Genomic DNA, 15,651 nt, shown 5'->3' on the forward strand with positions numbered 1-15,651 from the left:
GAATCCAACTTAGACAAGAATAAGATCTTCGACAAGACAAAACGACAGATTAAAATTGTCATCAAAGTACTGAAGACAAGAGTAAAACCAGAACAAATGATGCGTGATGTGATCAATATTAACCTGGAGTGATTGGAGCTTGCTAATAGTCTCTAAATAAGAGCATATGAAATATTAGGATTTTGATTGTGAATTAATTTCACCGTCAGCATCTTCGACAGCTTCGCTCCTTTTATCATCCGACTCTTTTGTCTTATTTTCTTTATTGTCGACGTTCGAAGTAGACGCAATCTGAATTCTGTGTTCGACGCACGGAAATAACGAGCTGCGACTTATACTAGCAGCAGTGGTACACATGTATACAGTATAATACTTGTAAATGCTTACCTAGTTAGATGTACAGTATATAGAATCATTTTATATTACACAGCTATTCCGCTAGCATTACGAAACCATACGATTAAAATATGAACGAACCTCGGTGATTGATCCACTTGGCTCATCCGATGCTGCCGGACCAGTCTCCTCAACAGCTGGTGTTGAATCTTTATTTAATTCGCTATTAACGATATACTGAAATCATATCAAGTAAACCAATGACACGCCATTCTCGATGAGAATGTTTTGAAGAGTCGCTAATTTAAAAAATGAATTCAAATTTTTAGAGTATCTTTACACGAACGAAGAATACAAACACACACAAGCAAATATACACGCCCAAATATTCACATGAAAATACGTAGGTATACCTTAATACGTACACATGAACAAACGTTTATATGTATATATATCGGACCACAGTTTAAAGATTTAGGTTCTGTCAGCATTCGCATTTTCGTTGAAGAACGTACCACCAGAGGTAAGATGCGAGCACTTCTGCTTAGGAAATACTTTTGATTAAGGGCTGGTAATACCAATGAGGAAAAAATTGTTACAAAACATTCTTTGATAATGCCCTGATAATGTCATACTTTTGAATGAATTGGTTGGTGTTTGTTCAGTACGACGATGATAATACACTACAACTATGATTCTTAAAAGAGATTTCAAATGAAAAACAACCAATTGCTGGTAATAACTGGATGTTCCACGGATTTCCACTCACTGAGGTTATTCCTCACTGATGGATCTCGAGCCGGTTAGTCGTGAGGCTACGTGGCGCGTCCCCAGGTGGCGGATAGGGGGTCAAACGCGAACCAAAAGCGACCTTGTGCTTCCCAGAGCAGCAGGTGGATCAAAGGGATGAACACTCTTTTTCTGCTGCGCAGATCTGGCAGTGCAAATTGTATTCTACAAGTCAATTCGGCCAAAAGCCTGCAAGCAAGTGACTAGGAAGTACATGGGAGGCGGTTAGGAGTCCTGTCCACTCAACTCCAATGAACTCTGGGAAAGACTGGCAAGCTACTCATTAGTATATTCAGCCGCCATGGTTAGAGCCCGGCAAGCTACCCCATGGGTACAAAAGATGCCAAACAGAGTAAAATAAATGAAAGTCATTCCCCTGACCACGAAAGGGCCCCCGATAAGGCAGCGTTGGGTAGGACGAGTACGGAGAGGCTGCTACAATCTCAGGGCTATCTGGGCTACCTAAATGTGATAGGACTAAGGTGACGATCTGTACCTACAACGCAAGATCGCTTGCATCTGAGTCCGCTGTTGAGGACTTGCTGATGCAGGCCAGAAAGATCAGATACGACGACATCGGACTGGCTGAGACGAGGAGACATCATTCCTTTAACGCCGTTTATGATTCTGGAAAAGAACTCTTCCTTGGAACATGCGACAATAGAGGAGTTGGAGGCGTTGGTGTCCTCGTCAACACGAGTTTGGCCATGAACATCGAATCGTTTAAACAACTAACAACCCGAATCGGACGGTTAAGGTTGAAGAGATGTGGGCCTATGCCGGCTCTAATTATCTACGTCGTCTACGCAGCTACCTCAAGCTACGACGAAGATGAGGTCGAAGCGTTTTATATGGACTTGGAGAAGTTCTACAGAGAAGATCATACCTCCTTCAAAGTCATAATTGGCGACTTCAACGCTAAGATTGGACCGAACAGGGAGAGAGGCTATCCGAGTTTATCATGACGACCAAGACAATCCATGGTAACTCACAGTTCCAAAAGCCCCTCTCTCAACGCTGGACGTGGGAATCCCCCAATGGAGAGTACCATAGTGAAATAGACCACATCATAGTAAACCGAAGATTTTGCATAACCGATTTGGGTGTGCAAATGCACTGGCTCGTCTCTTCACAGGCTACCTGCCAGAATGCAAGGTTCCAAACAATGGAAGACCAGCAAAACCGTGTTGTTGTACAAAAAGGGAGACCTCCACGACATTGGCAACTATCGCCCAATCTGCCTGCTGTCCGTCGTAAATAAACTCTTTACTAGAGTCATTCTCAACAGGATGGACAGAACATTGGACGAGGTACAGCCATGCGAGGAAGCAGGGTTCCGAAAAGGATTCAGTACGATAGACCACATACACACAATAACGAGGCTCATCGAACTATCACGAGAGTATAAAAGACCGCTCTGTCTCACTTTCATCGACTTGAGGAAAGCCTTTGACTCCGTTGAGACAGAAGCGGTTATAGAAGCTCTGGGAAACCAGGGCGTCGCTACCCAAACACCACTCCTTCGTGAGCTATAGAAGAATTTCACGAATAGAATACCGTATCGCCATTTTACAACGCAATTAAAATGAACGTAAAGAGGGGTGTTCGACAAGGCGACACAATGTCGCCAAAACTTTTCACATGGAGCCTCGAAGACGTTATGCGAAAATTGGAATGGGACAATGAAAGAGTGAAAAATGATGGTCGGCAACTACACCATCTTCGCTTTGCTGATGATATCGTCCTTATAACATCAAACATCAGTCAGGCGGAACGAATGCTTGCCGACATTGACCGAGTATGTGGAAGTATTGGTCTTCGACTATACATGACGAAAACGGTATTCATGAAAACGGATCGGTCTCAAAGGCCCCATTTAAGCTCAACGGAACAAATATCTCCGAATGCAACAGTTATGTGTACCTAGAAGAACTCGAGAACTCAAATGATGAATGACGTAGCTCCATAGCTGAGCAGGAGGAAGAGAGCAGCTTAGGGAGCTTTTAAGAGCATCGAGGATGTAGTGAAGAGGATGAAGAACACTCGACTCCGTGCCCACATTTTTGAATCAACGATGCTTCCTGCATTAACATACGCATCAGAGACCTGATCGCTACGTAGGCAGGATGAAAGAACACTCAGCGAAAGGGCGATGCTAGGAGTGTCTCGTGTCACGCAAGTGAGAGAGGGAATACGAAGCTCGGACCTACGTCAACGATCGAAAATTAGAGACGCCGTCCTTTACGCCAAAATGTCAAAAATAAGGTGGGCCGGGCACGTGATGCGACGAAATGGCAACCGATGGACAAGAGCCGCCACGGATTGGATTCCTCGGGATGTCAAGCGCACAACAGGAAGACCACCGACCCGATTCTTCAGAGTTCTTTACAAACACGCTGAACGAATGGTATGATGCTCAACGTGTCCCTAGAGCGAGCAGAACCCTTTGGACCACTCTTGCACGCGACAGGGACAGATGGAGGAATTACTGGCGCCCGCTTGATTCAATCGAAGATCAACGGGAATACAGGTGATACAGTTGAACTGGATGTTAAATTGTATGTTCAAATAAACGCTTGTGTTATGTCGGCCGAAGACAACTGAACTTTTTCGAATTGTTCAACGAGTGTAAAAAATACAATTCATAAGCCACAGAAACATCCAGTGTTTCTCATATGCGAAGAAAGTAAAGAGAGGTACATAGAAGGACAAAGATGACTTCAGTGGTGGAGCAATATGATGCATCACGACACTTGGATTATCGAGAACAGATTTTGCAATGGACTGCAGCTGCTGGGAGAATGAACAGAACTTTAAGAATTTTTGGAGTACTTCTAATATCTCGTTGTGAAAGTAAAGTGGCTTGTGCAGGCGACGAATCAGAATCGAGGGTACCAACATCTTTTGAAGAGATGAACATATTTATTAGACTGTGCCTTCACATAACAACTGTTAACACTATTAAGAGGAATTCCAAACTTCGCTTATGTATTCCATCCTCTTGAATCCCAAATCCCATCAAGAGATAAATTTGAAAATCTGTCTTACTTAGCTTACAATGAAAGTAGAACTGGAGACTTTTAAAATGTCTTCTAAACAATATGCGAATTGCTAACTTTGCTTCAGTAGAGAAAATTTCCTGTTTGAAAACCTCTCTAGGACGCTGGAAAGATTGCACAAGCTCAAAGAGTTTTCAAATTGGTGAGTAGAAGCTCCTTAGGTAAAGGATTAACTATTCGGCTTTGATTAGACCATGAAGGAAGTGGCATGTGGTCGATTCCATCAACCATCATAGGAATGATTGAATGCGTATTTGGCCTATACACTAGCCAAAGGTGGCCCAATGATGTTTCAAGTTAGTGCTTTTATCCTTCCAAACAAGTTTTAACCAACTCGTCATCCACGGAGAGATGAAGGCATGGTGAGCTTAGATGAAGGGATCGAACCTTTGTTCGATACAGTGCATATTGCAAATTCACCTCTAATCACTGCTCTACACCAGCCCCTCCTGAGGTTATATATATGTATATATATTATAAATATATAAATGTTATATGTATATATGTTTGTATATATGTTTGTTTGTATGTATATATACATATATACAAACTCCACAAGTATATATATAAATGGTATACCAAAAGGTTCAAAAGTTGATGGCAAAACGTTTAGGTTATACGAGTTGTTACGATAGAGTCGAGTATCTCTAATGTCTTCAATGATAAAACATATGGAATCATAATAATAAGCTGGTACTCTTAGTTTCCTTCTTCTTAGAACAGTTCCGTCGCGAAAAGAACTAACCCGTTTGCAAAAAAATTTTGCAAACTTTAATTTGTACAAAATAAGCTTCTCAGGCGACGCGTGATATAACGTCTGCATCGGGAAGCTGTATAGATTAAATATATGGAGAAGAGCAATAAAAAAGTAGTGGGTGGGCGAGCAAAATAAAGAGCTGAAAGGAAAATGAATCATGCTAAATAGAACGATAGCAAAATAAAGTCAAAGAACAACCGTCAATGTGGTAGAAACCTTTGAAACCATTTCATTGTCAGGAACAATTGTCTTATTCATATCTGTAGTTTTATCCTGAACAGAATATGTTAGCCTTGAAAATAAATCAGGAAGACAGCCTTTACAGAAACACTTGAAACTTAACCTACCAAAGCATTTTCTGCCACAGCGAATCCAGCCTAAACTACAAATATATTGCGCAATGTTATTGCGGCAACTATAAAAGACAGCTCCTACCATGATTCCACCACTGCTACATGATTTAGTGGAAGAGAGATTACGCGAGGTACACGGCAATGATGGTTTACTTAAATAGAGCAGTGTGAATGCACCTTTTTTTACTAATTAAGATATATGCACTGACATATATGAAACCGGAGGCGCAAAAAGTTGATTATGATCTTTTCGTGCCTTCACTCGACTTTTTCTATGCTCTTCCAACACCTTCATTAACGATTCTGTGGAAGCACCAGAGGGTTGTTTCTGAAAAATTTTTCGTTTTAATTCTGGAAAGGTGTCCGACTAATAAGAAACATTTTCATAAACGGGTTAAAAGATTCGACATTAGAGATGATTCCACCGTTCTTCCAAGAACTCAAACACCGCGATCTTTTTTTTTAACGAATAAATAACTGAGAAAAACTATGCTGTTTTTCATGCCAGGGTTATCAATGTTTCGCAAGAATTTACTAACCTAACTTATGTGTAATAGTCACTTTTAAATATACTTCTTGCTTAAGTTAAGACAATAAATACTCGTTTCAGAATTTTTGATTATCGAAGATACACTCTTCGTTAGGATCAAAGGTATACCTTTAAAACCTCTTGAATTGTCCTTATACTTAAATGAAGCGATCCCGTGGTTTCCGCAACAGAGTGCTCATCAAGTGTAGATGAAGCTAAAAAGAAAAAACAACTCTATACACATAAAAGGAACCCGAACTAAAGCCAATTTTTCCATGTAAATTACCTTCAGGCAGGATCAGAGATATACCATGGAATTCTTTAGCAAGATCATGATGTCGAGATGTAGCTTTGGCTATTAAGGCTAAAAAACATATATGTATATATACACATATATGTATATATATGCATATATATATGTATATACACATGTATGTACGTGTGCATACGTATATATATATATATATATATATATATATATATATATATGTAAAAGAGTGAATATGCAGTGGATGGCTATAGAATTAATATGAAAATGCAGTAACACACAAATAGGAGTGCTCGTTTGTACGACTCCTGAAGATGAAACAGAAGGGTTTGTCGGTTCGTTGGTAACATACGATGAATCCAGAATCCGCTTGGGAGTACTCCAACTATGACTCAAATTAAGCTGAAATTTGAACGCCTCAGGAAGCTTAAAACATACAGTAACAGTTCCAAGAAAGTTCTTAATCACTTTTTGCATGTCTAATAGCATGTGATCGTAGTCTTTATTGGTAACATCACTCGTTATGTTTTCCTTGTTTACGATTTTAGTACTAACGGAAACCTGGAACAAGATATTCAATCGTTTAATTATTGCATGGCACTTTTATCCACTGCGCTTTTCCGCGCACTCTAACTTACCTCAACTTTCCTTCCCACCGTTTCTCCACACGATTTGGTAAGTTTTTCCACTTTGTACGGTTTGTTATCTGAATTTTTGGCGTTGATATGCACACATCGCTGCTCAAGAAAACGAAAAATCTCACACTCTGCTAACCTTCATATTACGACGATCTGTTATTCCAACGTATTTAGTGTATTTTAAGCTTTGTTAAAATTAAAAAAGAGCTAATGAAGAAGTTTGCGATTATTCGGCACACATAGAAGAAAAAACATAACTAGCCTCGAAGAACAACTCTACTACCCTCTCTTGAACTTTTTTTCGCTTTTTCTTTTTCGTAGTCTTCCTTAAAATATCATCGTTATTTGATTTATTTTTTCTAGTTATTCGTCGTAAAGTCGAAAAGAAAAGATGTGATTTACAAATATGATGAGATAAACTCCATAATCGTTGTTTTGTCTCCGACACGAAGAATTAATGTGTGACAAAGCAGAGAAGCTGTTATACCACTAAGGTTAAGTATTGTTAACCATTTATTTTTTGCATAGGTAGGTTATATGTTATTGCCTTCGCATTCGTATTCTCGTCCGATCGATACCTATCGTTTGTGCGCGCATCCGCAATGCTGTTACGGCTCGCTCAACCTATCACAGGTGTATTTTTGCTCTGCCTACTTTCAGTCTATGTTAATTTTGTAGCCTTTTTTCTAACTCACAAAACTTTATGCACTTTTTGGCATAGCAAAATGTTTGAAATACAGACTTGGTAAGTTAGAGAATAGTTCTACGTAGTGGTTTTCTATTGTGGTTGTTAAAAATTGTAATTATGCATCAGAAAGAGAGACTTGTAAATTATGTAGTTAGGTACATAGAAAAGTACACATGCGATGTACACATGCGCACACACATTACATTTATGCACAATTGAAAAAAGCTTCAAAAATTTTTACTCACTCACCGACATCATATGATTCTACCTTCTACACCGCCAACACCGCAAATAAACTAAACCTCACCCAGTGCTGTTGTATTATCATCGTCGTACTGAACAAACATCAACCAATTCATTCAAAAGTATGACATTATCAGGGCATTATCAAAGAATGTTTTGTAACAATTTTTCCTCATTGGTATTACCAGCCCTTAATCAAAAGTATTTCCTAAGCAGAAGTGCTCGCATCTTACCTCTGGTGGTACGTTCTTCAACGAAAATGCGAATGCTGACAGAACCTAAATCTTTAAACTGTGGTCCGATATATATACATATAAACGTTTGTTCATGTGTACGTATTAAGGTATACCTACGTATTTTCATGTGAATATTTGGGCGTGTATATTTGCTTGTGTGTGTTTGTATTCTTCGTTCGTGTAAAGATACTCTAAAAATCTGAATTCATTTTTTAAATTAGCGACTCTTCAAAACATTCTCATCGAGAATGGCGTGTCATTGGTTTACTTGATATGATTTCAGTATATCGTTAATAGCGAATTAAATAAAGATTCAACACCAGCTGTTGAGGAGACTGGTCCGGCAGCATCGGATGAGCCAACTGGATCAATCACCGAGGTTCGTTCATATTTTAATCGTATGGTTTCGTAATGCTAGCGGAATAGCTGTGTAATATAAAATGATTCTACATACTGTACATCTAACTAGGTAAGCATTTACAAGTATTATACTGTATACATGTGTACCACTGCTGCTAGTATAAGTCGCAGCTCGTTATTTCCGTGCGTCGAACACAGAATTCAGATTGCGTCTACTTCGAACGTCGACAATAAAGAAAATAAGACAAAAGAGTCGGATGATAAAAGGAGCGAAGCTGTCGAAGATGCTGACGGTGAAATTAATTCACAATCAAAATCCTAATATTTCATATGCTCTTATTTAGAGACTATTAGCAAGCTCCAATCACTACAGGTTAATATTGATCACATCACGCATCATTTGTTCTGGTTTTACTCTTGTCTTCAGTACTTTGATGACAATTTTAATCTGTCGTTTTGTCTTGTCGAAGATCTTATTCTTGTCTAAGTTGGATTCTGTAGTCCGTGACTGCACTGGAAATGTTGAAGTAGGTACTTTTTCTGACACTTCCAATTCAGGGCGACAGATTGCTGTTGGTGAAGTGAGAATCATCTTAGAAGAAATCATTGAAGCTACGACTAATAAATACTGTATTTTCTAAGCTCTGAAGCTCAACATTTGCAATAATATCTTGTTTAATTGTTTGTTAAAAAAAAGAATAAATCATTGAGTAGACTTGTACGAATGAAATTGTAATGTAGTTGAACACTCGGCTTCGTCAAAACGATTGTCTGAAAAAATGCTAGGTGTTCACATAACTTGCACCCTTTAAACGATTTTTCTTCACAAAATATTCAATAAAATGTTTCTCTAAAATGTGACGTTTACATTTTACATCATTTAAACATGATTGAAATCCGTATCGTTTACAATATACACTATATATATACATATATATATATATATATACATATTACAATTATTGCAGTGTACAACCTCTACATTGACTACATCTAGTATTGACCTGTTTGGTACACATTAAAGTAGATTTTTTCGAACCTGTTATAACAGGCAACACAGCGTCTCTGTCATTCCGTTGTCTCGAAATTCTATCAGCCTTTTCAAGTACATGGCTAAGTGATAGCGTTAGGACACTAATAATTCCATAAATATTCAAGTACACTCGTATCTTGTGATGTCTGAGAAGTCCCTGGTAAATTCTGTTGGGAAGTTCGAAATGTAATCTAATCCTATGAAACCTGTCTTCCATATCGTTGAATGAATTATAGGAAACATGGAGGTGAGCCATAACCTTGAACGTTTATTTGTTAACAAAACTTGACAGCAAACGACGATGGATTGTTTAGACCTGATGATAATTCTAGTCTATAGTAAGCACATAATGAGTTATGATGGTTTATCCAAAACTCCCAATAATTTTCCGACAACTAAAGTACTTGAGCACCGCGAAGAGCTTGGAGACTTAAGAAAGTGACTTAGCTTTGTCGCTTTGAGGTTATAGAACAAGATTCTTCTCGAATACTACTTTTGGTGTACATTTGCTTCAAAATCCACATTCAAGGAATATGCAAAGAATGCCCAAATTCCTAAATTTTTTGACATCATAAAGTATACGAATATATACATATATATTAGAAAAGAATTCCTTTTTTGAAGAAAACAGTGGAATTCTACGATTTTTACTTTGGTCATTAAATTTCAGAAAATATGCAAATGCAGTGTATGGCAATGCTGTGTTAGGACTTTTATAAATTCCAATTTTATGACATGTTATGCAGACAGAAATCATTGGAATTAAATCCATCAATTAAGTGTGTTTGTTCTTAATTCAATGTTATCCTCAGTGTTGGTGATATTAATGCCTCAGGGATGCGCTATGCATTCGAGCTAATACATATTAGAGATGATTGAATGAGTATGACATTTAAACAATGACTTTCGTTGGGCAACTCACCTATCAAGTCAATGTTTTTATCCTCCCAAACATATCCACTACCAATTTTTGGAATCCGGAATGATGGAGGCCTCGGTTGCCGAGAACACGAGATCGAGCCAAAGGCAACGTGGCCAAGCACTGAAATGCACCCCTTTGGTAAAATTGCGAGGTAAAAATTTTTGCGTATTATTGAGTACCATTATTTAGCTCTATTCTTTTATTATACAATTAGAAAGTTTGTTTCTCCGCAATTAAAGTACAACTAGACGTCGTAATGATCTTATCGACATACGGGATGAGAATAACAGTGCTTGCAAACAGTTATGTCGATTGCCTAATTGTCGTTTTACTTTCCACCGCTTTTAATTTTCATTTTCAATGTTATTGTGGTTGTTAATAGCAAATAAACGAGTTGATTGACATTAACACCGAATTTCATTATGGTTCCGCCGCTTATTCTCCTCTTTTCTGAGGAATTGCTGTAGCTGCTTCGTATTATCATTCATACAATTTCGAGCGAATGGAAAACCCTACATTTTCTGTCAACAATATTTTATATGGATATCAACAGGTAAATTTGAAAATTCACATGTATTTTGTAAGGATATTTGCGTTCTAACAGTAACACTTTAAGATGAATGATAAAAAAAACCGGTGTGCTCGAAATGACGAAGCTGAATTCGTGGACCAAAATTGCCAAGAAAAGAAAGTTAGAACTTCATTCACGAAAAATCAGGTTTATTATTTATTCACATAATTAGTTAGTAATGTATTAGGTTGTTCGGAGAATAATGTTGCTTTCGTAATGTCATTTTTCTTCTACAAAAGGATAGAGGATAAAGTGGTTGGCGTTGATCAATCCCTAATAGATGCACCATGCATTCGACTTCATCGGACATCGTAGAAGTGATTGAATGATGTCTGGCCTATACTATAACTTGCAGGTGCTGCGCGATGTGTCAACTCAGTGTTTTTTATATCCTCCCATACAATTCTGGTACCAGTTTGCTGAACCGGATGGATGGAAGGTTTGGTGAGCCCAGGGCGTGGGATCGAATGAAGTGTGTATTGAAGGACACCTCTAACCACTGCTCTACACGTGCCCCTTTCTTAACTCTCTCTATATCTTTTTCTTGTATATGTTTTAATTAATTTCATAATTAATTAATGCTGCCAATTATGTTTTTGACATATCTAAAACGTTAGAATTTCAGGTGTCAAAAGAAAAATTTCGACAAGTCTATTTCTACGATTTCAGACTGGGACATAGAGTAGCACAATTAACGCATGGGGTCAAGGAGCTGTTAACAAACGCACAGTGCAACGTTGGTTTCAAACTTTCACCGTGGAGAATCCCACTTCGAAGATGAGGAAGGGCACGTTAGACTGATAAACGTAACGATAATAACGGACACGTGTAGCGCAGTGGTTAGAGGCGCCCTGCAATGCACAATGCATTCGATACCGCGCGGCGGGCTCACCAAGATTACTATCTCTTCGGAGTCGGTAAATTGGTACCAGAATTGTATGGGAGGATAAAAATACTGCCTTGACACATCGGCTGGCCCCCGCAAGGCATTGTATAGGCCACATATGCATTCAATCACCTCTATGATGTCTAATGAAGTCGAATGCATTGCGCATCCCAAGGATTGATCAACGTCAACCACTTCATCCTTTATCCTTTAACATTAATAACAGTATTATGTTTCTTGTTAAGCACATTTCTACCATATATCGTTCGATACTGTGGAGAGGAATTTGCTTTTCTTTCTTTTTATAGGATTCAGAATAATTAAATTTATTCAAAAGTAGATTGTTGATTGTTTGTTATGGTTTTGGTAAATTCATTTGTTGATGACTGTTTGTATGTGTGGGCGAAAACCATTAGTGACAAGGAAAACACAAGCTGTTTGAATTGCAATAAATTGTTGTTGGCGCTCGTGTACAAGAAACACGTGACGACTTCTAAACGGGTGTATTCTTTTAGCATTTATCTGCGGCATTCTTAAGTGATTTTCCCTCTTTATTGTGATTATTTTCGAAAGCTTTCCTTCTTTTTTGTTCTAGCAACATGTTGAAAAAGGTTATATTTGCGCGTGTTAACAATGTTAATTAACAATCTTCTTAGCCTCATCCTTGTTACGGTATTTTTGAGTGCCTCCTATTCCAATATTGTTGTCCATGGCAGACAAGAAGTTGTATCATGTTAACCAATTCTCTGTTAGTCAGTCGTCCAAACTTCAACTGATTCAGTTTCATTTCTATTTTGACGTTTTAAATCATCTAATATTTTCTTTTCTATTGAATCTGCTGTGTGTTAGTTACGCACTTAGATATCTAAGTATACCGTCCTCCCTTATTCCTAGATCTGCTGAACACATGGCTTTAGAAACTGCTTTATTCTACCTTTATTAATACCGTTTGTCGTGTATCAAAGTATGCAACCTTACGTCTAGCATTTCCGCTTCACTTATGCTCTATAAAAGTCCGAAGAGCTATGCTCGTAGAAATATCAATTTCCTTGGCGGAGTCTTGCAAACGATCCAATGGTAGCTGTCGCCAAAAATAGCGAAAACAAATTGTCTTATTTTCATCACCTCAAAAGAACTTATAACAAGGCAACTTTGGGTGGGATGAGCCAAACAAGGTCACTAAATCTCAGCATCATTCTAGCCATCTAGGGTCTGGTGATAGTATAAAGGCGTATTGTACATACGTCGCTACAACGCATACACACTTGCGTCTGAATCTTTGACTAACGATGTGATATTAGCTAAGAAGGTTAAGAACGGTATCACTAGATAGGCCGAGATTGGAATACCTCAGTGATTTATGATGCCGAAGAAAAAAGGTTTCTCGAAACCTCAAGCAGTTGAAGAGACTCTTTAAATCAACGTCTCGATGTCAGTGCTAATAAAGCCGATAATTTAAAAGCACAAGTCCGTCGGCAGAAGCACTCCGGTAGATACCCAAACGCGGAGATGCGCGAGCAACATGCCGATCTTGCAAAGTTCTTCAGAGAAGGGATAAAAGGAAGGACGAGAGAAGAGCATCATTACTGCGTTAAGATGCAAAAGTCAGAGAAACATAACGAAATCCCGCCCAGTTATAACCGATGGAAATTGCGCTTAAGAAATTTACACATAAACATAGAACGTTAGTATAAATTGTCTTTTTCAAGTCTGTCATATTCGGAACTCTTCACCTCTGATTATCGAAATCTTATCCGCAGCTATCGAACAGCCGTGACTTTGAGCATGTATGTGTTTGGACAGCATAGTATTTAAGCAGTTCAGCTTGCTATTTAGCAGTTCTCTTCCTTGATGGGAAGATAGATGTGAATATAGCCCGTTCCTTAGATTTATTACGTTCCGAATTCTTATAATTTTGTCGGCGAGTGTAGCGCAGCGATTAGATGTGTCCTGAAATTCACACTGGATCGATCGATGGTTCGATTCAGCGCATCGTGCTCACCAATCCTTCCGTACCTCCGAGATCGGAAAATTGATAATGAGAGGGTAAAGGCATCGACTTGATACATAGGAAGACACCGCAGATCAGTGTATGGAGCAAATATGCATTCAATTACCTCTACGATGCTTGATGAAGTCGATTGTATGGCGCATTCTTCAGGGATTGATCGAGGCATACCACTTTATCTTCGCTTTATTAACTTATTATTGCAAGAAATTTTTTTATCAGGAATTATCGCGAGTACTATTGATCAGGAACTGTTCAATAGAAAACAATTCATAGTGGTTTTACATGATTTTGAAATGAATTCATCTGATATTATGATGCTACCGCTTGTAAGTTGCCGTTTAACCCAGCGGCTAGACTGACTTGGTGTGTTACATTATCATAAATCTTCAGCCTCTTATAATTATCGTATTTTTGGCGTCGACATCACTAATAATTCTTCTTACAATTTCCACTAAATTTTGGATTAAAAAGTTTTTGTTAAACCTACCTAGTTAGAAAAATGTAGTGTAAAGTATTTCCTGTTTACAAGCATCACTTTCTTTATCTGGAATGTGCTTCAAGCTTTCCTTTAGTGTGACGAAAGTTCTATTCCTCACTAGCTATGCTTGGAATCGATTTCGTCGATTTTATCCCTCATCTGAATCATCGTGGATAAGATTTGATGATGGAGTTCGTTGATCCGTTTTCATGTGAGGTTATCAATCTCGTTCTATATGGGCGTCAGTTAGACACTCTTCGGCAAAACGACACCGTCCACTCTTTCTGGAGTCTCAGTAAGGGAGCTGCTTGAAAAAGACGTGCGGTTCTTATTTTTAGACGGAATTTCTCATTTCATTAATGGTTACATAATAAACAGACGAATGCACAAAAAACGTACATGGCTAAGTTTCATGATTAGATCTTCTCTGTAAAAATGAGGTAGAAACCACTTTTTATAACTCGGTCACTGAAGCCGTGCCCATGGTTTCTTAGATTGTCTGTATTCAAAATGGTAAACATTCTTGCACTTCTAGGATCTACACTTTATGCCCTTTTTCAAGAATAGGTTCAAGGTAAGTATTTGTGTTCTCTTACCTACAGCAGTTCTTCTGTTATGTTTTCAAAGCCAAAATCAATCTTTTTCTTGACTTGATGAATCTATGGCTTCTGTTCATAATCATTAATATCACTCTGGGGTTTCCACACGACACGCGTTTCATTCAAAAGTTTAATAATTACCACTAATTAACAACACAATAAGAAAATACAACAATGTTTGAAGTGTAGCTTTTAAAACAAGTTTTTGAAATGGAGAACATATATACAATTGAAGTTATATGAGAGCTTGCAAAGTATTTTGAAGAAGGTTCAGGAAGCATTTAGTAAAATGAAAGAACAATATATAGAATTTAATGACTAACTATGGCAAGGCATACTGATTTTCATGCCACTTCAGGTGTTATCTTTTACTACTGCTTGAGAGGACGATTCCTATGGCAAGAAGCGTCTATCATGTGTAAGGAGTACTGGGAATGGGAGCAATGGTTGAAGCATAAAAATCCGACACTACCAAAACGATGGACGTTGTTTAGTGAAAAAGCATTTAAACTTATGAAAAGGTAAGTTTGACTAAAAATGTCGACTTCCGGACTTCTATTTTTCTTTACTTTTTATCCAACTCTTGCGAACGAGTAGCATGAGCTACATAGTAATCGTGAAATATTACTAAGATCTAATTTAAGCGGCTAAAATCTGAGATAGTTGTAATTGCTCGTGCATTTGGTTTCCTGAGGACAAGTTCGGCACTTCCATGCTGCAACACATTCAAGAGTAAGCCTATTGTCTCATATTGCCGTTACACATAAAGAGTATGTTGCTGGTTTAGTGAGATCTCTTTCTTTTCCCGTTATAACATTATTAGGAATTTCTCAAGGTTTACAACTTAACGACTATGCTTCACAGGAAAATAGCTATTATTCTCAATAATTTATAA

The 15,651-nt window shown here is 38.1% G+C and overlaps 1 protein-coding gene across 1 annotated transcript in view; it reads right to left on the minus strand.

Annotated features, from left to right (window-relative positions):
- Positions 1–9: 9 nt before the first annotated feature.
- Positions 10–15,651, minus strand: part of LOC309797370 (uncharacterized protein) — a gene marked incomplete at its 3' end in the record, with an annotated part of 32,697 nt that continues 17,055 nt past the window's right edge. The window contains exon 6 of the mRNA XM_082645947.1: positions 10–69. Coding sequence (XP_082502073.1) covers positions 10–69 — 60 coding nt within the window. The remainder of the gene's footprint in view (positions 70–15,651) is intronic.

Source organism: Mesoplodon mirus (assembly GCF_964341445.2).
Source record: "Mesoplodon mirus genome assembly, contig: HAP1_SCAFFOLD_374, whole genome shotgun sequence".
Classification (NCBI taxonomy): domain Eukaryota; kingdom Metazoa; phylum Chordata; class Mammalia; order Artiodactyla; family Ziphiidae; genus Mesoplodon; species Mesoplodon mirus.